At 36.4% G+C, this 25612-nt stretch overlaps 1 protein-coding gene across 6 annotated transcripts in view; it reads right to left on the reverse strand.

The window, feature by feature from the left end:
- Positions 1 to 10804: 10804 nt before the first annotated feature.
- Positions 10805 to 25612, reverse strand: part of PCDH7 (protocadherin 7) — a 421790-nt gene continuing 406982 nt past the window's right edge. For 4 of the 6 annotated variants that reach the window (XM_066233423.1, XM_066233422.1, XM_066233421.1 and 1 more), the window contains one exon: positions 10805 to 15132. In XM_066233423.1, coding sequence (XP_066089520.1) covers positions 14756 to 15132 — 377 coding nt within the window. In that variant the 3' untranslated portion in view covers positions 10805 to 14755. The remainder of the gene's footprint in view (positions 15133 to 25612) is intronic. The other 2 variants (XM_066233426.1, XM_066233424.1) reach the window with 1 other exon arrangement.

Here is a 25612-nt window from a genome sequence, read left to right on the forward strand (position 1 = left end):
AGTATTGAGCACAGTTGCAGATATTTGTTGAAAAAAATGTGTGTGTGCATATATATCTATGTGTGCATGTATGCTTAGTGTATGATTTCTGCAGGCTTCTTCTGCCACTAAAAACATCAAATTTAGGGATTTTTTTGTGGTTAAATGATCACATTCGATTTTATCTCACCATAGAATCAACTGATTGCAGTGACTCAACCATGAAGCAGTCAATTGAATGTCCATCAACCTATGAACGCAATCATTCTGCCTCAGTCAGACCATACAGCAGAATTGAGACTGAAGAATGTCAGTTGAGTTAAATTTATGTTTAAATAAGCCACATACCTAGAGGCTACCATATTAGATAGAGCATGTCTAAAGAATACAACTATGGGCCACAATAGCAGGAAAGGCAGCAGAAGCAGAGATGAGCCAAGTCACAGCTATGGCGAAGACAAAATAAAGGTACTCAGATCCATGGTTGTCAGGAGATGAATTGAAATGCTGAAATTGGATGGTGTAATGAATCACCATTCAGTTTCCTGAAGGATGGTGCTTCAGCTACTGAGATCGACCCTAAACTTTCTTAGTTCTCAGAACAGCAAAGATAACCTGAAAATTTTTCATTTCCTTGAAACAGAGAGGAATTAAATAATGCAATTACTTAATCATAAAATATTCAGATTTTTTTTTTCAGGAAAGAAGACAAGGAACAAACTTTTGGGATTCATTATCTTTTTACCACTATTCCCAAATAACTAGACATCCCCCAGATAGCAGCATACACACCTTTCTCTTTCAGCTTCCCATCCTGAGCTTCTTTCAATTCTGCAAATTTTCTGCTCTTTCAGACTCCCTGGCTTTATACACAGTTATCTTTGCCTGAAAATCTCTTTATCCTTTATTCTCATCTATACATCCTCATTCTTAAACTTGGATGCCTCTTTGAATGGCTATTTCTATTACAAAAATCTAAGATAAATGCCCCACAAATAATCCTAAATAACTATTATTTTCTCATTATTGAATATACCAAGAACCAAATATTGAGTGATTCTTAACAGTTTCAATGTTTTTAACCCATTCTGCCTACCTCCCACTCATATTACAACTTTCTAAGACAAGGGCCACCCATAACTTGCTCACTACTCTGTCCAAAATATCCAACATTGTGTTTGATATTCTGCTCACATTTTTTGTTAGGTTAATAAATTACATCCCCATTCCCTGGAGGAAATGCAAAATGTTAAATAGTTGAGGGGAAATAAGATACATGAGCAACTTTCCTGTGAGGATATGATATATTTTCAGAAATTTTCTTCTGGATTAAATTATCTTTATAGATTTGGAAATGCAAGAAACACCTTTGAAAGCCAATATGGGAATGAGAATTTTAAGAGATGATGTCTCCAGAAGGTTGCTTCCCTGTACAACTGGAGAAGATTGAGAATTGGAATCACATCTTTGAGATGTAATTGAAATACATTTTCTGGCCCTGGAGGGTTGGCTCAATGGTAGAGTGTCAGCCTGACATGTAGATATTCCAGGATTGATTCCCATTCAGGGCACACGGGAATAAAGACCATCTGCTTCTCCACCCTTCTCTCTCTCTCTCTCTCTCTTTCTCTCTCTCTCCTTCTTCCCCTTTCACAGCCAGGGCTCAATCGGTTTGAGCACATTGCCCCAGGTGCTGAGGATGGCTCCTTGGAGCCTCTGCTTCAGACACTAAAAATATTGCAAGCATGGCCCCAGATGGGCAGAACCTCAGCCCCAGGAAAGGGTCTGCCGGGTATCTCCTCTCTTCTCACTTGGAAAAGAAGAAAAAAAGAAAAAAAAGAAAGATATTTTCTGATTTGAATTTTGGAAATGTGCTGTGCCTCAGACAATTATAACAAAAACTTACATATTGGTTAAAATTGAGTCAAGTTACCGTTAAAAAATAAATTGAGAGCTAATGGAAATCTCTAGACATTTCGAGATAGGAGTTGACCGTGGTTTAAGCAAAATAAATATGCTCCAACCGATTCCTCTTCGCTGGTTATTTTAAATCAGTGTAGAAGGAGTGATAGTTCTGGGAATTTGCCATGAGGCTGTGGGGAACAGGCAGTACAGAGATCAAGGCCTCTTCTTTATGAGTCTGATGAAATAAGCAATGCAAATGTCATTTCCAAATTAACTTCTGGTAATTTGGCTTCAATCCACTATCCTGAGTAATCTTTTTATGTTTGTAATTCAGGTTGAAATTAAACCTGAGTACTGTATCCTTCTGTTTACATATCTTTCTGCCCTTCTTGAGAAGTTAAAGTATAAATTGGTGCTTTCATCTCCATTGAAACACCACAGCAATGCATGAGTCTTTTGTCAGTGTTGGGCCTGATTACAATAGAGTGCAGATTATTTTTCCATCTGTGACACTATCATTATAATCGTCTGACTTACATTTTATAGTCAAGTGGGAGTGTTTCTCTGATGACTTAGAGCCTTTAAGCCTGAAGATAACAAATGCTAGCTGTGAAGCACATATAAATCCTAAGCAGAGAGAAAAATCAAATTACCTGTTATACTGTTTGTTTTCATCCAATAAAAGATGGAGGAAAATGACAAAAAATGAGCCTGGAGTATTCCAGGCAATTTAAGGAAAGAAGTCAACAGGCAGTATACTAAATATCTCTCTACGGATCCCAGTAATTGACCTAGCCGGAGCATAACTCTAGCCTTACAAAAAAGATGGCTCGCTGAAGAATGAGATTTTTTTGGATAGGAGCTGTATCCTTTACCCTGTTTATCCTTGCTTTGCCAACAACATCTATAGCCTTGAAGCAAGTTTTTCAATATGGTAGCATTTTCAATTGCCCTTTTTATTTCTTACACTGTCTAAGGCTGACAGTACCTGGCCCTCAAGGCTGAGAATTTTTTTTGTTGTTCTTGTTTAATTATGTTAGCAGATTAATGTAGTCGATGAGAAAGAATGTCAGTTATTTCTCAGACCAGGCATAGATTTTCACTATAGCTTTTTCGATAGCTTCATTCCTGGAGGTTTAACGAAACCAACTACTCCTGAGTATTATACAGCCAACATCTCAATTAGATTGGAGAATTCAGGTTGAACTAATCCAATTTATATGCCAAAGCACCCATCCATATTTCCTATGTTGATCAAATTCTAGGTTCATTACAGTTGTTAATGTTTTTCTGCCTGGTTATATGCCACTTTCCCCAAAATATACACTTCATATTTAGAGACTTAGCAGTGTTCATATTTAGGCTTTACATAAGGATTTCTTTGAGCACCATTTTGGTAGCAACAGTTTTGCTGTTGTTCAGCATATCATATTCACTTTGCTGAGATAAGAAATAACTAATGTCCAATGTCACACTGAACTGCTAATATAAGATTTTTAAACAATGTGTATTTCTTTGAAAGTATTATTAAATAAAAAAATGTTCAATGTTTTACAAGTAAATGTTTCTTTTATTACTTTTAAGTTTATTCACTCAATTGCCCATAATTTTAGAATACATCTATGTGTTCACTTATTTTTATATTGTTAATGTAAAACGTATTCATGTATACTACTTGGAAAAAATAAAAATAACCAAAAAAGTTACCCCATTCACAGAATGTCATTGCATTCATCACAGTATTTCTTTCTTTTATTTTGTGAATATTATGCTCTAAGTATGAAATGTTATAATATGTTTTAATTTCATACAGTACAATGAGCCCTTATCTATGGCATTTAAATGTGCAAGCATGTTTGAAGCTTTTGATCCAGTGGAAAAATGTAAAATCTCTTACCACTAAAGTGATCTGAGAACTTCTGGAGTAATATTTCCTTTTTAATATTTTTATTATCTGGATGGTGACAATTCTTTTTTTTTTAATAATTTTATTTTTTTAATGGGGTGACATCAATAAATCAGGATACATATATTCAAAGATAATATATCCAGGTTATCTTGTCGTTCAATTATGTTGCATACCCATCACCCAAAGTCAGATTGTCCTCTGTCAACTTCTATCTAGTTTTCTTTGTGCCCCTCCCCCTCCCCCTTTCCCTCTCCTTCTCCCCCCTCTCCCATAACCACCACACTCTTATCAATGTCTCTTAGTCTCACTTTTATGCCCCACCTACATATGGAATAATGCAGTTCCTGTTTTTTTCTGATTTACTTATTTCACTTCGTATAATGTTATCAAGATCCCACCATTTTGCTGTAAATGATCCGATGTCATCATTTCTTATGGCTGAGTAGTATTCCATAGTGTATATGTGCCACATCTTCTTTATCCAGTCATCTATTGATGGGCTTTTTGGTTGTTTCCATGTCCTGGCCACTGTGAACATGGGGCTGCATGTGTCTTTACGTATCAATGTTTCTGAGTTTTTGGGGTGTATACCCAGTAGAGGGATTGCTGGGTCATAAGGTAGTTCTATTTTCAGTTTTTTGAGGAACCACCATACTTTCTTCCATAATGGTTGTACTACTTTATATTCCCACCAACAGTGGATGAGGGTTCCTTTTTCTCCACAGCCTCTCCAACATTTGCTATTACCTGTCTTGTTAATAATAGCTAATCTAACAGGGGTGAGGTGGTATCTCATTGCAGTTTTGATTTGCATTTCTCTAATAACTAACGAAGATGAGCATCTTTTCATATATCTGTTGGCCATTTGTATTTCTTCCTGGGAGAAGTGTCTGTTCATGTCCTCTTCCCATTTTTTTATTGGATTGTTTGTTTGTTTGTTGTTGAGTTTTATGAGTTCTTTGTATATTTTGGATATTAAGCCCTTATCTGAGCTGCTGTTTGAAAATATCATTTCCCATTTAGTTGGCTTTCTGTTTATTTTGTTATCAGTTTCTCTTGCTGAGCAAAAACTTCTTAGTCTGATGTAGTCCCATTCATTAATTTTTGCCTTCACTTCTCTTGCCTTTGGAGTCAAATTCATAAAATGCTCTTTAAAACCCAGGTCCATGAGTTTAGTACCTATGTCTTCTTCTATGTACTTTATTGTTTCAGGTCTTATGTTTAGATTTTTTATCCATTTTGAGTTAATTTTAGTATAGGGGGACAAACTGTAGTCCAGTTTCATTCTTTTGCATGTGGCTTTCCAGTTTTCCCAGCACCATTTATTGAAGAGGCTTTCTTTTCTCCATTGTGTGTTGTTGGCCCCTTTATCAAAAATTATTTGACTATATATATGTGGTTTTATTTCTGGGTTTTCTATTCTGTTCCATTGGTCTGAGTGTCTATTTTTCTGCCAATACCATGCTGTTTTGATTGTCGTGGCCCTATAATATTGTTCGAAGTCAGGTATTGTAATGCCCCCAGCTTCATTCTTTTTCTTTAGGATTGCTTTGGCTATTTGGGGGACAATTCTTATATTGAGTAAATTCTGAGCTCTTTTACAGTTGCCTGAAAATTTTAATTTGCGCACTTGGATCTGTTTCTCTGATAATGTCAACCTTTGGTGCTCTCAGGATGAGATTTTTACAAAGCTGGTCAATGAGAAGGAATGTCCTTGAAAACTATAGTGACCACATAATTTAATCTTTAAGGGGGATTATTAGTTACTTTGCAGGACAAAGCCACAAATCAGCACTGTCCTGGACAAACTTCTACAAACTTAAGTGAGGTATAAGAAAATACATGGAATATTTTTATTGCATGAACTAATTTTAGTGATGGATTCTAAAATTTATCAATTGAGATAGTCTTGGTGTATACCGGGGTCAGAAATTTGTAATTTGTTGATCAAATCTAGCTGACTCTCCGCTTTTGTATGTCTCTTCAGTTATAAATGGCATTTATGCCATAAATGATTGGAAATTTTTTTCTCTTGTTATAGAAATACCTACATAATATCATTTATTGTGCTTCTTGAATTGCAAAGCCTTAAATATTTGCTATCTGGACCTTTTAGAAAACATTTGTCTAACTCTGTGCAAGTTGATATTTCCTAGTCCAATCATTGACACTAACACTTTGCTTCTTATTCAATCCTCTGACTTGTTTTTCTCACAACTGAGTAAAAAATATGGGCCTCTGTGAAGGAAAAAAAATCCTTTTGGTCTCTAGAGAACATAATTGTTTACATAATAAATGAATAAATATTCACTTATAAATCAGAGATTTTATTCTAGTAAATTCAGCTTAACTGGGAATTATCACTGAAAACTATTTTTACTAAAATATCACTTTGGTCGTTATATTAATAAAACTTTAAAAAAATTTTTATAAAAATTCTGGATCTCTCAAACTGCGTAATCTCTCAGTGGATCACAAACTCCATTTTAAGAAATACTTTCTTGTTTATTTTAGCTATGCTGTTTAATCTGCAAAAGCATTCAAATCACTGTTTTTCTCTGAAAACCAGTTTGTAAAACTGTAAGTAAATGACCAAGCCATTTATTTTTTTTCTAGTACTTTTGGCCTTTAGTTTTTTGTCATAAATGTATTATAAAATGATTTAAATACATGGCCAATTATTTTTACAACCATCCATAAAATTGCAATAAAAATATGCCGTGTAATATTGTAAAAGAAATTTTTAGAAAATAAACTGCCATAATCCTATCAAGTTACTACTAATTTCACTGAGTTTGGGTTAGCATGATATACTTTCAATTAAATTAGCCAAATAAAACACATTGTTTTTATCTCTCTTTTTTAGATTGCTTAATTGAGTGTTTCTTTAGTGGACTATTTTTCAAAATTAGGCACATTAATTAACTTTCTTTTTTTTCAAAACTCAGTCTCTAAGATTATATCTGGCATTTCTTTGTTGACCTCATACATCTTTCTTAGGACTTTCCTAGTGATGGATCATATGAATTATAACTTTCAATGGAATAAAATAAAACTGAACATCACCAGTAAACTATAATTTTTGTTTAACATCATCTGATAGTGTTGGGGGAAATTTTTACATTTATAAACATTTAAGCATCTTCTACATCTTCCTCCAGGAGGTTCAATTAATAGACAAAATTATTTCTGTGTGGGTCACACATATTAAATTCAATCAATGAATGAAATTTACATTTAACAAAAAAAGTGGCCCTGGCCGGTTGGCTCAGCGGTAGAGCGTCGGCCTGGCGTGAGGGGGACCCCGGTTCGATTCCCGGCCAGGGCACATAGGAGAAGCGCCCATTTGCTTCTCCACCCCCCCTCTCTGTCTCTCTCTTCCCCTCCCGCAGCCAAGGCTCCATTGGAGCAAAGATGACCCGGGCGCTGGGGATGGCTCCTTGGCCTCTGCCCCAGGCGCTAGAGTGGCTCTGGTCGCTGCAGAGCGACCCCTCAGAGGGGAAGAGCATCGCCCCCTGGTGGGCAGATCATCGCCCCCTGGTGGGCAGAGCATCGCCCCTGGTGGGCGTGCCGGGTGGATCCCGGTCGGGCGCATGCGGGAGTCTGTCTGACTGTCTCTCCCCGTTTCCAGCTTCAGAAAAATACAAAAAAAAAAAAAAAAAAGTATAAAAGTAGGTTTAAAGGAGACCATAAATTTTTAACTTTCTACATTCTATATTCATATCCTTTCCTCACTCCCTGCAGCTTAAAAATTATATATCTCGGTTAATCACCTTCCTCCATACAGTTTATAAACAAGTATTAGAGTAGGGGTAAAGATAAGAGAAAATAAACAAATGCAAGTCCAGTCTCTATTCACTCTGCTTCCTAAGAGCTCAAGTAATGGTATTGTAAATTCCTATTAAAACAAAGCTGATTGGGTTGCAAATGCTCTAGTCTAGCTTAACTACCCAGCATCTCACCACCTGCAGGGAAAACTAGGCTTGCTGTTAAAAGGGAAGAAACATCCAGCAAAGAACTTTTCAGAGATTGGCAGAGGACTTTGAGATGGGAACACAAAAAAGGGTAAGTTTAAAAACAAGAAAAGAGACAAGACAAAAACTCAATAAACGGATTTCTTTGTGAAATCAGCCCGTTGAAACCAAACTAAATTTGGGAATTCTACAATTACCTGATCAATTTTGATAGTGCTGACTGTCAGTTGTGATTATTCAAGTCCACAAATCTATACTGACTATTTATCCAGCCAAAGTCCAGCCAAAGATAGATTACCAGTGGTATTCAGCAGGAACAAATTAGGCCATGATGTTTCCAGGATTTTCAGTTTGCTCTCAGAAATCCTGTAGGAGTTATAGTGTCTGCCGGGGTATATCGTGAAGATAATCACATGTCCATCTGTATGATTAGTACCTTCCTGCCAGATTTCCACTTTACCACGTGCTTATTTTATTTAGTAAATGGGGAGAGTGCTTTTTCCTTGTCACTTTACTAAATCATGCAAAATGTTTGATAAGTCTTCAACTTAGGAGAGGGAGAATGTTAATATGGTAGAATTTTGTGTTCAAATTTTTATTCAATTTGAGAATTATTTAATAAAAGTACAATCCACCTTCACAGGTGGGTGGTTCATCTAGCAGTTTCTACAGCTTCAATTACAGGTATTATGGGAAGATGGTGATCAATTGTACAAAACCATTTGTGGACCATACCGTGCACTATAAAGATAAGACACTGTGTAACTGTTGTGCTAAGGAAAGCTTATGAGTAATTGGATGAGACACTTCCAACCACTCAGAGACAGAAGGGTCAAACCTAAACTTTGGGAGTAATACATGCAGCTTTTGTTATCTGTCTTTGTTCAACTCTATTGTAACAAGTTTGAGGCTTTTTTATTTTTTTAAAGATTTTGTTTATTAATTTTTTTTATATTAAGTAAGGGGTGGAAAGGCAGGGAGGCAGAGAAATAGACTCTCGCATGAGCCCCAACCAGGGATCCACCCAGCAAGCCCCCTACACCAAGGAAGATTTAACTGCGGACACACTGGACACATGCCCTGGGCCCCAAATTCTGAAGGGCCCCACAAAATCCAAACTTTACACTTTTTTCTAATGACACCAACTTTGGTTTCACATGTGCAATTGTAACATTAGTAGTATATAATGTTTTTTATTTATTTAAGATATGGTTAACATGTATTTTTAATTTCCCTGTCTCTCTCTCTCTCTCTTTTTTTTTTTTTTGTATTTTTCTGAAGCTAGAAACCGAGAGAGACTGTCAGACTCCCGCATGAGCCCGACCGGGATCCACCTGGCACGCCCACCAGGGGGCGACGCTCTGCCCACCAGGGGGCGATGCTCTGCCCCTCCGGGGCGTCGCTCTGTCCTGACCAGAGCCACTCTAGTGCCTGGGGTAGAGGCCAAGAAGCCATCCCAGCGCCCGGGCCATCTTTGCTCCAATGGAGCCTCAGCTGCGGGAGGGGAAGAGAGAGAGAGAGAGGAAGGAGAGGGGGAGGGGTGGAGAAGCAGATGGGCGCCTCTCCTGTGTGCCCTGTCCGGGAATTGAACCCGGGACTTCTGCACGCCAGGCCGATGCTCTACCACTGAGCCAACCGGCCAGGGCCTTTCTGTCTCTCTCTTTTTTTTAAGAGGCCCAATATTCTCTTCTGGGCCCAGGGCCTCAACTGACCTTAATCCACCTCAGCCCCTACAGAAGGATGTTCTACCCATCTGGGGCAGTGGCCCCATTGCTTGGCAACCAAGCTATTTCAGTGTCTGAGGCAAGGCCATGGAGCCATACTCAGCACCTGGGGCCAACTTGCTTGAACCATTTGAGCCTTGGCTGCAGGAGAAGGAGAGAAAGAGAGAGAGAGAAAGAGAGAAAGAAGAAGGGAGAAGCAGATGGTCGCTTCTCTTTTGTGCTCTGACTGGAAATCAAACCCGAAATTTCCATGTGCCAAGCTGATGCTAAACTGCTGAGTCAATGAGCCAGGTCCTTTATTTATTGATTTTACAGAGAAAGGAGAAAGAGAGAAAGGTAGGCAGAAAAGAGAGAAGCATCTGATTGTAGTTGCTTCTCGTATGTGCCTTGACGGGGCAAGTCAAAGTTTTCAAACCAGCGACCTCAGAGTTCCAGGTCAACGCTTTATCCACTGGGCTACCACAGGTCAGCCTCAAAACATATTTTAATCTAAGAATGCAATTTTAGGGTGAAGAGAACTATGTTTGTCAAATCTGTATGGAGAATTTAAAAGAATAAGACACAGTAATTTCACTTTATGTATTGCTCTATTGACTCATGTGCTGATGCTTGATTCTCACCATTAGGAAAGCAGAAGCCATTTGGCATTTCTTCCCATCATTTCTTTATCTCTTTGCAACTTGAAGCAGACTTTTAATAGATAAAGAACACAGCCATTATATACTAGTTAGGTGCATGATCTGATAACAAAGAGCAAGTGGAGTAATTAAAAAAAGATAGCAAATGACTTAAAATTATAACAAGTAGGGAAAGCTCAATTAACAAAAAAATGAGCAAGGTTATTCTCTATTTTTTTGTGTGTGTGTCGGGCTTTTCCTCTGCATCTCATGTGATATAAAATTTTTTTTTGTTTTTGCCATTGCTAAATTATCAAACACCAACACTGCCTTTCCAGAGATACATTTTGACTTAGAATTAATTTTATCTTAATGTGAAAATTCTCTGAAAAAATAAATCTTTACATGAACGATATTAAGTTCTACATTTAAGATGTAAAAGCCAACTAGGTAACTGTCTCAGGACTGCTTTTGATGAGATTGAAGAATTCACTCACCATCCATTACAAGGCAAAGTATTATGACAGTTACGCACTTGCCCCCAAATCAACAACTGCTACAACTTTATTTTCCTTACTCTATCTTAATTTGGAGGAAATCAAGCTATTTTAAATCAAACTGGTACATGCATCCGTTCACTGCTCGTCCAATCAAAACTGAATTACCTGTCAACAGAGAAGCACACTTACAAGTGTGTAACCATTTGACCATGTTATATTTTAATTTGCAGAGACAAAAATGACAAGCAATTTATTTACACAAAACTGTACAAAAGCAAATTAAATTATGTAAAGTATTTTATAAATAGTTGGACGAGTGTTTAATACATTTCGCCATGTTTAGCATAGTTGCGTGCATAGTGACTCATAATAAACGATGATAAATTGTTCTCTGCTTCACTATCAACATCCAAGTAGCAGAACAATAGTCAATGATTAACATTACAAACAGATCGTACCACACTGAATGCAAGTGCTTGAAAATGTAGGAAAAGTCCTCTGAAAGGAAACCCTAGGTAGCTGGAAAAATGATGCCTTCCTCCAGATGTTACAAGTACCTCTGCCTGGGTCACATCTGACAAACATTATGATGTTCATGATCACCTTCACTCTTTGTTTTTTTTTCTCCTTAAGAACACCTTGTATATTTATCACTGATAACAATATACATAAAATGACTAGGGTCTTCAGATTTCTCATGACTGTTTTAGAATGGCTGTTTTGACAGTTTCTTTGGGTTTGTGTGTTTGACTTTACTCTGTTAAAATAGCTTCCTAGGGTGCCTCTCAGCCAGACATCTTCGGTACCATCTTCTTTCCTCTTTCCATAAAAATAATGCCTCCCTTGTTTTCTGAAACTCAGGCAGCAGGCCAGTCACAAACCAACCAGACATGATAGCTGGAGGTTCAGAATGATTTTAGACTGAAGTTACAGACATTTTAAAACACATAAATTTATATAGTTACTCATTAATTTATAAATGTGTCTTAATGTATAGGGCATGCAAAGTTCACTTGAGATTCCTGTGTACAGAAAACAAGTACGGTTTATATACTGTACAACCAAAGTCAAACAGCAGCTAAAAAAAAACAAAACATAACAAAAAGGAAATAAGGAATAGAAATTCTAAATCAATACTTTATCTTGCAGATGGACTGATCTCACCCCTGATGGTATCTTCCTGTGTTCTAATTACAACAAATGATTTAGCCTTCTAGACTGAACTGAGCAGCTCATATTAATGCCTTAATTTTGTTGTATGAATGAACAATATTTAAGACTGGTCCATTATCTGAGTTTTTCAGAAGGCAAATTTTTAATATATTATTTATTATTTTCAGAAAATAAACATGGATAAATATACAGAATCAAAAATTTGGGAATAGCCCCTTTCCCCTCATTGTCCAAACCCAACGTTTTTTTTTTTTGTTTTTGTTTTTGTTTTTTTACCATAACAACAGGTATAAAAGGCACAGTTGCTTATTTTGCATTCACTCATTTATTTTTTTTGTTTCTTTTAAAAAATTTTTTTTTCAAAAGCACTCTATATATGGAGTGGCACATTTAACCTATTCAAAATAAAAGTCATACAAACACAAAATATATTTCTGTGTCATGCCAGCTCATTATATAATAAACATGTTATGTTATGATAGCTAATTCTACTAGAATTACTGCGGATACTTACAGTACACTGAATTTTATTCTTTCACACCCATTTTAGTTCTAAGAGAGGCTCACGAGTTAAATGACAATGACATGGCTGTCTTAAATGTGGTGCAAATGTCATTGGGGAATGTGGATCCGATTAATCTGAAGGTCCAGTATGACCCGTATTAGCTTTATAGACAACAGAAGGGTTTCAAGATAGAGTGAAATGAGCTATCTAATGGTTTCAAGTGTCTCATGATAGAAAGAAAAGAAATGGATTAAAAAAGTTTGTTGAACACCTGTGTTACGCAATTGAGTATTTCCTTTGTAACGTGCAAGAAAAAATTATGTATACATTTCATAAGTATCTTTAGAAGTATTTTGTCTTAATAGGTACTTACAGATTATACAAGGGAGAACTGCTTTTAATGCAGTTTCCTAACAAAGTACTAGATTTGCATCTTTCCATAATGTAAATAACAATCAAACATAAACATGTTCAATTATTGATATTTTAGTCCAACACTTTTGTTTCAATTACATATCTTCTTTTATCCTAACTATTATACATAAACTAACATCAAAATGAAAATTCCATTTAAGAAAGGTCATAAGGAAATGACCCAAAAGAGTGCCCCACCAAACAGAGAAGTGTTTTTCAAAGATAAGCAGTGTGATGACCTATAGTGAATTAACAACCGATCTTCTAGGTAGTTTCACTTTACAGTCTAAAAAATTCCAAAAAGCATGAAACTACCCAAAGCTACATTGTTGTTACAGTTTGCTAGACAGCCATCAGGGCTCTGCCTCAACCAGGTTACAAACAGTCAACGGTGGGAACGTTTGCTTTCTTCCCTTGTGATCCCCTCTTCTGTCTCTGGATTGTCACTTTTGTCTGAATGTCCCAGCTCTACTTCCAATCGCATGAAATCATCCTCTATAGAGCAAGTGATTCAAAATCTGCATACTCTCTTTCTTTCTTTTTATTTCTTTTTTTGCATTGAGAAAACTACACAACTTTCAACTTTGAGATGTACATATTGTAGGACATATTACTGCTCAGAACTCATTTCTTACATGTGCGGTCTGAATTTATTTTAAGACATTATATTAAATAATGTTCAAAACAGATTCATGACAAAGTCAATTGAGATGTAGCCTTGTTTCGATATCGTTAGTCTGCAAGTAGTGTGGTAATTACACAGGATTCAAAATTATTGCACTTGTGTTATATGGAAGTGTGCATTGAACACATAAAAAATGCAATTGGTAATTTGAAACATGGATAATTAAGACCAGCAAGCATGACCTGGATTCTGAAATGATAATAGTGAATTTATCAGATGGCATGCTGATACATCTTTCTTTCCCTACCTACTCACAAATAGGATTTTAAGAACTAGAATCTTCCTTCCTTATAATGTTTTATGAAAGTAAACCTGAACCTCAACTAATTTGCCTATAGTAATACCAAAAATACGTTCCTTTAATGTTGTATTCTCTGAACTTTAAAGAAAATCCATTTGAAAAGAAAGTATGTGTTTTCTGGGTATGGAGACAATGTAAAATAAACGAGTGTTTGAGCGTTTCTGTGCATGAATGGCTTCAGTGGCTGTTGTTGCCTAATGGATTTCCAAGTCAAGACCAAATCTACTTCATGGTTTCCCTGATCCGCCACATGATCTTTGGCCTTTTAATGACAAAATTGTTCCAGTTAGCTAATAATCATGATGCTTTCCTGGAGAAAATTATGTTTACAAATTATAATTAGTATAATTGGTCATATGGTCAAGGTTGTGTGTATCATAAGAATATTCTGTGTATGTATGGAATTAAAGATGATGTTTTTGATTTGAAAAGAACAGCATAGCTTAATTTCGGAATGGAATCTCCAACTGGGTATTGTTTAGCTCTTTATCTTTGATTGACTATTAAAGCTGTGATCTTCCTAAAAGGCTTCTTATAGACTGTGCCTTTAGAGGGACTGTATCGTTTTTGAGGGATTTCCTTTCCTGGTGATTAATAAGATTCCAATAATACATTTGCACTATATCTTTACTTGATCCACCTTTCTGAACCAGTCAGATGACATTTGAACTAAATCAAAGTGACTAAAATCATGCTTCAGCTTAGGGATAATGAGAGTGTGTCGTGTTCTGCTAATCAGGCTTATTACCATGAAAGAAACTTGCAACCACCTTTTTTTTTCTTCTTTTTTCTTTTCAAGGGGAGGTGGGGAAGAGGGAGAACGGGTGTGGGTGTTGGGAATCAGTGAGGGGGTCGGACATGCAAGCAACAAGGATGGTTTCTACATTGTACATTACCATCAAGCCAACAGTATCACTGAAGGCCTGATCTGGAGGCAGAAGTGGCAGGCAAAGCTTTGTCTCTTTGGTAGCCCCCTCTTTTTGATTAAACGGTTTTGCTTTGTAAGGTTTTTTGCCCCTTATTCTCCTTCTCATACAGAAAAAGAACTTTCCTCTTGCTTCATTATAGCCTACAGGTAAACTTCTCTTCTAGTGAGCGTATTGACAGGAGATGGCTTGTATTCCCCTGTTTTTGTCAGGGGAATATCCTCAGGGTTGGCTTCCTCATTTTTGCTGAAACTAGCTGCACTGAAGGTCTCATAGGATGAGGTCAACTTTTTGTTCAGGAGGTTTCTATTGCGGTCACCCATGATAGCGGCCTCGCCATTGGCCAGCTTTTCCTGGCTTCCTCGTTCATCAACAGGCATGAAAGTGGAGAGTTTGGGCTGACTCTTCTTCCTCTCCGGAGAAGTGCGGACCGGCATCCAGCAGGAATCTGAGTGGCCGTATTCATCACACTCACGGGTGCACTTCCCAGTCAGGGCTACATCTGGAAGAGGTCTTGAATCTGAAATTCAATGACAAGGAGCCATTAAAGTTGGATGTCCTTCAACAGGTATTTCTAATCTATATGAAATTGTAGAGGAATATATATATGTGTATGTATAGATGTACATATATGTTCCCTTCTTTAAACACACCATAGAACAATTTTCATTTCATGTCCATTAAAGATAAGGTTTTGCAAAACCATCAGGTATTATGGAAAGAGAGGAACAAACAAACTGATAAATTTAAGTTTGTAGAGGACACTGGTATACATGCATCTGTTACAGAACAGAAACGTGCATATTTTCTCAAGTAGGAATAAAGTACATACAGATATTTGTATAAGTATAAAGTGTTTCACATGCATAAGAAAAGTTATTAAATCCAAATACATAATATTCTGTATTTATAAATTATCCCAGAAATCATGTATTTTTGCCAATTGGATTTTTTCCTGCTTATACATTATTCATTGAATGCAAATATGCAAAACCTTATATTTAAAATACATTCTAAAACATCAGAGTGACTCAGAAGTAGAAGTTAAATTGACAGCACATTATGTGGTAAAAAGTTAAAAAGCTAAGTACAAGTAAGTTATAGGTGTGAGCATACCAACAATATTACCACCTACCCCACCCCAGCTCATATCCCCTCCCCTCACCATGTTAAATGACCTAATATATATGTACTGTAGGATAATCTTGAGTGTTCACATAGAAGTACATTTGTGAAGGTGTTTGCTGTATGAAATATTGTGTGACTTGCAATGTATTGGGTATATCCAGTCAAAATCTTAAAGTTTTTATGAAATAGCATGTACTCCTATTTAATGGTATTGTCTAGAATGAAAAATGTCTTCTATTTCTATAAAGCTAAGTCATATCTAGAATCCTTAGGAATTAGCATTAGAGGTGGCTGTTAAAAATTACTTGTATGTGTAATTAAAACCATTATGTGTGTCTGTTTTTGAAGAACAGTTATAAATTTTCTTACTATGACAACTTTTTTAAAACAGATTTTGTTTTTGTTTGAGAGAGAGTGAGAGAGAAAAAAACAAAACAAAAACCTGTTCTACCTCAACAAATTCTAATAACCTCTGGGGTTTTATTTACTCAATTTTATAGTTTATTTCATTAACAAACAGAAGAACATCGTATGACTATGCTCCAATTCATATTATATGGCATCATTTTATTACAAGGCTTGAGACTTAAAAACTGATAGCTTTTGACCTTTGCAAATATATTCACAACAATTGGAATTAGTGAGATTTACATAGACAGAATCCCGATAGCTTTGGCTTAAAATAGAAGAGGAGTCTGTTGAAATTATTCCAAATATATTTGCATACTCTGTTTGTGTCTCCACACACATCCGTGGTAGTTTAACATTATACCTTTATTTTTACAATTATTTGTATAGGATTTTTACAAGTTTTACTCAGCCAAATCTTTTATATTAGGTAGTCCAATGTTGCATGTCATTTTTCCCTTCCATGATGGATAACTGAAATATTGACATTTGTCAGTCCATTGATTTTTGAATCACTGTGGCCTCAGATTTTTATATTGTGTGTTGAGAGTTCAACAAGGAAATGCCAGTCTTCTTCAAAGGAAATCTAAAATTACTTTTTTCTCTCCCAAAGGTAAAATGCAAAGACAATTATTTATTTTAGTTGCTCATGCTGCTATTTGACTTCTAAGTGGGCAGATTGTATTAATTTTACCATCAAAAGAAAAAGTACTTTTTTTTTCATTTGTTTATGCCAATTTCCCTCTTTGTCACTCAAACATATATTTTAGATTTATTAAAAAAAATCAAATTGCCCTGGCCGGTTGGCTCAGTGGTAGAGCATCGGCCTGGCGTGCAGAAGTCCGGGTTCGATTCCCAGCCAGGGCACACAGGAGAAGCGCCCATCTGCTTCTCCACCCCTCCCCCTCTCTTTCCTCTCTGTCTCTCTCTTACCCTCCCGCAGCCGAGGCTCCATTGGAGCAAAGATGGACTGGGCGCTGGGGATGGCTCCTTGGCCTCTGCCCCAGGCGCTAGAGTGGCACTGGTCGCGACAGAGCGACACCCCAGAGGGGCAGAGCGAGCATCGCCCCCTGGTGGGCAGAGCGTCGCCCCCTGGAGGGCGTGCCTGGTGGATCCGGGTCGTGCGCATGCGGGAGTCTGTTTGTCTCTCCCCGTTTCCAGCTTCAGAGAAATACAAAAAAAATAATAATAATAATAAATAAATCAAATTATTGACAAATTTGTGAATGGTTTCTGTAATCTCGTTGGACTAAGTGAGCAAACTATGAGTTCTTTGGGACAATTTTCCATCTTGGGTTACTTTGTTTATCTGCAGCTAACAAATACTTTGAAGAGGAAAAAAGAAACTTATAAAAATGCAAAGTGTAAGATCAGATCTATTTTTTACTCTAAACACTCCTATTTTTCTTACTGCTTTAATGAATTAAAAAGTTTCTTCTCCTCTTCTGATAATGCCTAGCAAGGAATTTAGCTATTAAAATAGAAAAAAAAAATCTACAAATGTAGTTGTCATTCCCTACGAAAATGATCCAAAATGGTGGAAACCATCTCTCTAAGTTTCCATAAGTCTCACACAGTGTGTCATTTCACTACACAATGGCTTACACAGGCTGCTGCTTTTGGGGGATTAATTTTTGTTACAGTTTGAAATTCATAGCACCTTGTTTTTCCTTTGTTTGAGATGCGTTTAGACGGTTTATCGAGCCTATGTTTATATGCTAATAATAACAACTTTTCTTACCTGTTGTTTAACTTGTGTACCTGAACTCCCTGTAACTCATAAGAAATTATATTCCAGTCAACTAGAAGTGAGATACTCTTTAGTTCCTTCTCTCAGCATTTGCTTCACAGTCCATATTACTTCCTGCTAACACTGATTTCCTCTTATTGCTTTTAATGAGAGGCAGATTGTCTTTGCTGCTATCAGCCCCATGTGTGGGAGCTACAACCCTACCCAACAAGCATGACTTTTAATAAGGAACTGCTGTCATTTCCAAAGTCAAGACTTGATTGGGGACCACACTGGAAGTTGACAAGCCTAATTGGCTGAGACATGTTGCAGTGTTTGTCATCAAATTTAGAAAACAATCAAGAAAGGCTATAAGAGATTCATCATGAGCAATCAAAACTTCCGATCTTGATGACTCAAATCCTCGAAAGAAATGCCAATGATTAGCAAACCCAGTTTTTATTATGATACTATTTATTAAAGGGAAGGCCTGAGTGGAATAGTATCTTTCTGTGTTTCTATATTTTCGTATTTTAATTATGTAAGTATATGGCATAAAGCTTAAAAAAAATAAAGGTTATATGGGGTCTTAGAGAATCATTAAATATACTTTTTCTTTCCTTCATAAAGGATACACTATAAAATGTCTTATTTTGGGTGGGATTATAGAGGCAGAACTTCCACAGCTAGTAATCTTTGTTAGTCTTTCATGGATGCTTTTTTTCAAATCTGAGAACATTATCTTATGCTTTTGTTTACTATTATTCCCTTTAATTTTGACCAGGCTAAAGATGGAAATCAGCTAATTATAATTCTGTTTAGCTGGGATAGGTTAAATCAATTTAAAAAAGTAAGATGTATATCAATTTAAAAAGTAAAGTATATTGAAATATAATGGTATTTTCTATCAGCATTTTCCAAAACAGGTGCGTTGCTTAGAGCCCACTCCAACTCAGTCATATCAGTCACAGAAGATTAGAGGAAGTGGCATTCATCTGATCCTGTCCTTGCTTTTAGCATTGTTGGTGGAGTTCTCCATTCTTACCTAGTTATGCTATTTACTAGACTCATCACATCATTTTGGAGAGTTAAAGTCCTTTCTCAGACATAAAGTTAACTTCCCTATTGAAAGAACAATTTTAAGCTATCATAACAACCACTCTTAGAACAACTTAAAACACATAAAGCCCTTTCTCACACGTCATCTCTTTTACTCATCATCACAACCAAAAGGCAAGGAGGGTCAAAGCAGTGAGGGATCCAGGCAGCCTATGGGCAAGCTGAGGCCAAAGAATAAGTGTTTTGACTTTTGCTAGAGTATGTCCCGTTCCACCATATTGTTCCTTCTTAAAATAAAACAGATACTATTTAGAGGTCAATCACTGCTGCCCACAACCATACAAAAAAATCTACAGTCTCCAAAGAAAGAGGAGAACATATCTAAACAGCACAGAAAATAGATGCCACAAAGTCACAAAGTTTACTCCTGTGTGAGAAAAGTGGCACTACCTCCCTGAAACTATACCTTTCCTAAAGTAAAGGAAATTATAACTAATGTCAGACATCGATTCTCTCTCTAAAAAGAAGTGATACGCGTTCTGAAAAAGTAGGGTAGAAGAGTGTCTGTTAGGAAGATGCCGCTGCAGTGACCTCCACAAGAAGCGACAGACAGACAAAATGCTGTAGAATCATTAGAAATAACAAGGAGAGCCCAGATTCAGACAGGCACTTAATGTTTCCAGAAGCTGTCCTACACAATTCAGAAACCATCAGAGGTATCATTATTCTACAGAAGCACTGGAATCATTAACCCGTGAAGACAGTTCTGGACCAGCTAGGATTTTCAGGTGCTGAGTTATGCATTCTGCTAGAATCCTGGACCCACACTCCACTCCAGGCTCTTGGTTTGGGGCTGAAGACACAAAGACATTTCTGTTTCCCAAGCAAAGGCATAAAAATGAAGCATTTAGTTTTAAAATATTTCAAATGATTTTTTAAAGCTCAGATACTTAAAAGCTATATGCATCTTTTGCTTATTTGTTTAATATATAAATTACTGAATTCCTTCTCTGTATGAGATAAATGGGTTGTTTTCCAATGTGTAGACATCCTAGAAATTCATATTGCTCCTACAATCTGTTCTATGTTACTTGGCAAAAATTCTGCAAATGAAAAATTGTAATATTCTCTTCTTTGGGGCAGGGGAAAAAAACCACATATAGCACTTTTTTTCTTAACTATTTATTTTTTCTTTTCCAATTTCCCAACTTTCTATTATATGACTTCATTTTCTAGAAACACCCCTAAATTCTGGTGAAATTGGGTAGACTATGAAAAAAAAATTTACAAAAGGGTGAAATAAAATAATTGACAGTTTCCCCCACCATTATTTAAACATTACCTTCACTTTCTTTAATCCAAATGAAAATATCTTTTACTCAAATGATTAAATGGAATACTTGATTTTAAAATAGCTGTGACAAAAGGAGTTTTTGTTGTTGTTGTTGTTGTTAAATAATAAAACTGAGACCAAATAAATGACGGTTAGGTTAGCCAAAACTTTTTATTTGGAAAATTATTGTAGCCCACGAAGCTTAGGTGCAAGAGGATAAGATCCACAAGGTTAACACTAATTTGGACGTGGCTCTTTTATATAAATAACCTAAGGATCTTTCCTGCCTTTTGCCATTTGGGGATTTTGGAAAGACTAGAAAGACAAGTATTTGATAGATCATGGAGGAGGTGGGGCTCACTGACACAGACAAATGGTTTTTGAGCCTCTAAATATCTGACCACTTTCCAGGAGCAGAAGAAACAGACAGTTATGGAGGTGTCACCCAGGGCTACAAGAGGGTTAAGACTTCTAAGTAGTGTTCCACTTTTTCATAAAATCATTTGATCCAACCAAATGAAAAGAGGATATAAAGATCGCTTATCCACCCAACCCTTACTTTAGACTCATCTATGTCTCCTCTGAGCACTGACCTGTGGGGACAGTGAGCTCAGAAAAAAGATAGGGCATTTTAGCCAGTGATATCTAAACTGTGTGGCTTTGGATATAATTTCTCTGAGCTCAAGATCCTCACATATGAATTACAATTCCTGCTCCACCATTTACTGTGGGGATTAAAAAGTTAGTATATTTAAAGCCCACCCCATGGTGTCTAATGTTGTGTAGATGTTCGGTAAATAATAGGTCATAGCCCATGGGTAGATTAGGAGACAGATTTTTCCTTTTCTTGATAGTCTCACATGAGTGAAATGGGTTGTGTTTAAGGGAAAAGGCCTGACGAGTCTGGCTCCCTGGATTCAAATCCTAACTTTGTTACTTAGTAAGGATATAATTGTAAACAAGTTGCTTAATTCCTATCGATTTCATTATTTGTATAATGGACATACAAGTGAATTAACTACTTAGGCTTATTCTGAAGATTAAATGAAGGCTAATATAGTTAAAGTCTTATAATAATTCTTGGCACAAAGACTCTGAATAAATATTAGCTACTTCGGGTGCACAATCCCTTATCTATATTTCATTAATTAAAAGTAAAAAAACATGGGAAACCAAAAGTTATCTATTTTACAAAAATTTACAACAAAACTGACCTTCAGTACAAGGCTATTTTTCACCTTTATTAAGTTTACATAGTGTGTATATTTATGCTTTATTGTGGAAAAAAAGTATGTTTAATTAAAGACACTATATTAGATTCTTTTAGATGTTTAAAAATAATATATAAAATATGCATAATATTAACCTTTTCTAAAATATGAAGGATCCTAAATTTTGAAGTGTATCTGGCCCCAAGGGTTTCAGATAACTTTTTTGAAATTAATACCAATCATTAATTTAAAACCCATGCTTTTTGAGTAACTTTTCTTGTAGTACTAATGGGCTTCTGCTGATAGAGTCTGCAATACCAGAGGTACCACGCATTTAGGAAAACACACTGGTCACCATATCCTGTGACTCCATGTCAAGTATCTCTTACTACTTACTACTAAGACTTGGCCAAAAGGATTGATTCAGTATGTGCTTTTATGGTTGCTCAAAACTAAAGGGCAAGTGCTCTATTGTTTGCAGTTATCTTTACAACCTAAACAGCTCAACCTCACAATTAATCATTTTCACATGAAAACAATGTGGTTTGCTGGCTTGCTATCTTGCTCTGCCTAATACAAGAAGGAATTCTCTTTTAATAATAGGTCAAAAATTAGCAGTATACTAATCTAAGACTAAGAGGTTGAAAATCAAAAATGACAACAAAAATCAAGACGAGTACCTAAAATGCCATGCATCCCTCCTACATCAAAAGTAAAGAAACAAAAAAGACATTCAGCCCATGAGCTATGTAGATTCCATAATCTAAGTATGGGATGGGTTTAAGTTGTAATATAAGGTCAGAAATTCCTCTCATCTCCTATCACCCCCACCCTTCCCAGCGGGAGCCACTGCTCCTAGCCTCGTCATGTGGATTCTATTCCTGCATACCTTGAAGCTGGCCTGGCTTTGAGGACTACAGTGTAGCAGAAGTAATCCTGTGTGCTATTTCCAGACCTGGTCTCCAGAGCCCAAGCAAGCTCCTGCTTTTGCCCTTGGAACCCTGCGGCCTCCTCCTGAGAGCTAGCATGATCCAGCCTCTTTGAAGATCAAACACTGTTTGAGAAGGAGACTCAGCTGTCCCAGCAGAGCCTACTCCCAGCCAACGCTCCGGTGAACACAGCCACACCGAATGAACAAAACTACCTGAAGAGCTGTGCAGCCAACCCACAGAAATGTGAGATGTAATCAATCTTTGTTGTTTGAAGCCCCCAAGTTATGTTCCTTTCTTTGTGTTTGTTTGGGGAGGGGGCGGGTTGTTGATAACAGCCATACATCACTGAGCTAATGATCACCAATGTATTATATTATCTGCAACAAATAAACCACTCTAAAGAACAGCCTGAGGTCTGCAAACAATACATTCTACTTCTTTTATTTTATTACAGATGAGAAACTGACCCATATTGCCGAAAGTCCAACTTTTCAAAAGAACATTTTTAAAGATTAAACACATTCAATTAAGAAGATCAAACAGAGGGCTACCATAGAAAGCCCTGGAAATCCTGGTCCCACTCTTGCAGGATTTTACTGTGTTAAACCTAGGAGTGCCCTAGTTCCGGCTGACACGCCAAGACAATATTAAAATGTCTAAACATGTTTGAAAGCATCAGCAACTTTTCTCCATACCTTAGGCTAAAGTCAGTTAAATAGCAATTGAATGTATCTCAAGAAGCATTTACTGCCCTGAGGCTTAGACCACTGTCACTCTGAATGTGGCATTATCATATACAGTGGAGGCTGTGCACGCCATGTCTCAGGCAGTCCTGCTGAATCAACTCAAACATGAATCTGCTGGTCGGCACATGAAAACTGCACTACAGCACAAAAATGGATGGTGACTGCTTGGGAGCAATCAATTTATGCACATCAGAGATGCGGCTTCCCTTTGATTTCTCTCTCCACGTATTCAGAATGAGAGGCTGCGGTTATAGGAGCGCTCAGGGAGCAGAATGGAGGAGAGGAAGGAAGTGCTGGCATTGAGAAGTCACTCCAGTAATGATCAAAAGAGTTTATAAAATCCAGAAAGAGACTGGAGGCATTTATTTCACAAATTAGCAATTGATTATTCCACTGAAAGTAGACCCATTTCTGGGTAACTTTGGCTATTCATATTTATTTTCCAATGCAATAATCATAACTTTCATGATTTTCTTTCTAGTCTCTTGGGTTTTCCTATATTAGCAATTATTTGCTTTGAATGTCATAGGGTTTCACAATGTGATGAAAACTAGAATTCTTGCCTTTCTCTGTAAATGCTGATAAGTACCCAAAACTTATATAACATTTCAGTGGATTTCAAGATACTTCAGTTAATGTTGGAAGTTAATACTTTGAATAATCTGGTTAATAGGAGAAGGGTGTATTTTTAGACTTTTTTCCCCTTTTGAGTTAGAATCAATGATTAAGAAGTATTTAACAATTAAACATCCATTTTTTTTTCTTTTTACAGAGACAGAGAGAGAGAGAGTCAGAGAGAGGGATAGATAGGGACAGACAGGAATGGAGAGAGATGATAATCAATCATTAGTTTTTCATTGCAACGCCTTAGTTGTTCATTGATTGCTTTTCCATATATACCTTGACCGTGGGCCTTCAGCAGACCGAGTAACCCCTTGCTTGAGCCAGTGACCTTGGGTCCAAGCTGGTGAGCTTTTGCTCAAACCAGATGAGCCCTCACTCAAGCTGGCGACCTCGGGGTCTCAAACCTGGGTCTTCAGCATCCCAGTCCGACGCTCTATCCACTGCACCACTGCCTGGTCAGGACAACACCCATTTTTGAAAAATCAAAATTACATATGGAAAACTAACAGCCCTTCAAACAGTGACAAAATAATTTAAATTTTTTATAAATATATATAAAACATATATTTAGAGGTAAGGAAATAATTTATGTTTATTAATTAATATTCTAGGTTGGTCATTTAAATGCCTAAATCTAAAACCCCCAGTAACATACGGTTTTGTATAAATAGCAAATTAACTCTTAGAGAGGGGTTTAATTGATTGCTGATCACCAATTTAAATTTTTTTTCCTCAAAACTATATCCAGTATTTGCTTTAAATCAGTGTCTTGAATTGCTATCAATTTACTTACCATAAGGAGGGAATAACTAATAAATTCTTCTAGTTATGAAAGTTTATACAAAAATGGTAATGAGACACATGAGTTTTATTTTAAGTTAATAAAATGTGTTAGCCACTTTCTATTAGTTTTACTGTAAAGTATAATGTGGGTACTACTTTAGTTGCAAGTATCAATTAAATGTCACTTTTCAATAGTAGTTTCAAGTCTTCAAATTTTTCATTATTGGTCATAATGTTGTAGAATGTATATACCCCACAAGATATATTAGTATTGTCTTTGAAATGGATGTTTATCCTAAAAATAATACATAAAGACTGTTAACTGTAAAAATACAATCTTTGGATTATAGTCTTCAAGGAAGAGCTCATTTTATCTTTGCTTCCCCACATAACACATAATTCTAAACAAATAAGGCTGAAAATGAAAAGGCAAAAAAAATCAATTATTAGATATTATTTTCTCAAAAATTTTTTTCTCCATAAACAATGGGAAAACATTCTACAAAAGTGAAAAGTTAAACACTAAATCTTGTAATAAGTATCCAGTATTATGTATCTAAGTACTTAATGGGAATATGTTAAATATTATAGCAAATTAAGTCCATGTTCAGAGTTGTGTTAAAGAAGAACAGATGCACTGCAGTGGCCATAATGTGATAAAAGGTTTTCTAAGTATTTTTTTCTATGTATTATTTTATGTGACAGTCTAAAATGAACTATGTTAAAGCTCAAATCATTCATGAAGAAGAAATGTAATTACTTTTTGCAGAGAGGCAAATCACTGCAATTAAAATTTACTGAAGTAATACAATGTAGCCAAAATCACAGTAACTTTCCATTTCCTCCTTCAAGCTAGGGATCCTGAGAAACTACACAATTATTCTAATCATATGGCTATTTTCGAAACACATTCTCAAATTTTTTGCATGGGATTACCTATTGAAATATTTCGCAAGTCTATCTGGCTGGAAAGGCTCCTGTAATAACAAGCTGTGGGGTGACAGAATTGCATTAGTCACTGCAATCTGGGAGAAAGGCAGTGAGTTC

This window comes from Saccopteryx bilineata, chromosome 5, assembly GCF_036850765.1.
Source record: "Saccopteryx bilineata isolate mSacBil1 chromosome 5, mSacBil1_pri_phased_curated, whole genome shotgun sequence".
Lineage (NCBI taxonomy): Eukaryota > Metazoa > Chordata > Mammalia > Chiroptera > Emballonuridae > Saccopteryx > Saccopteryx bilineata.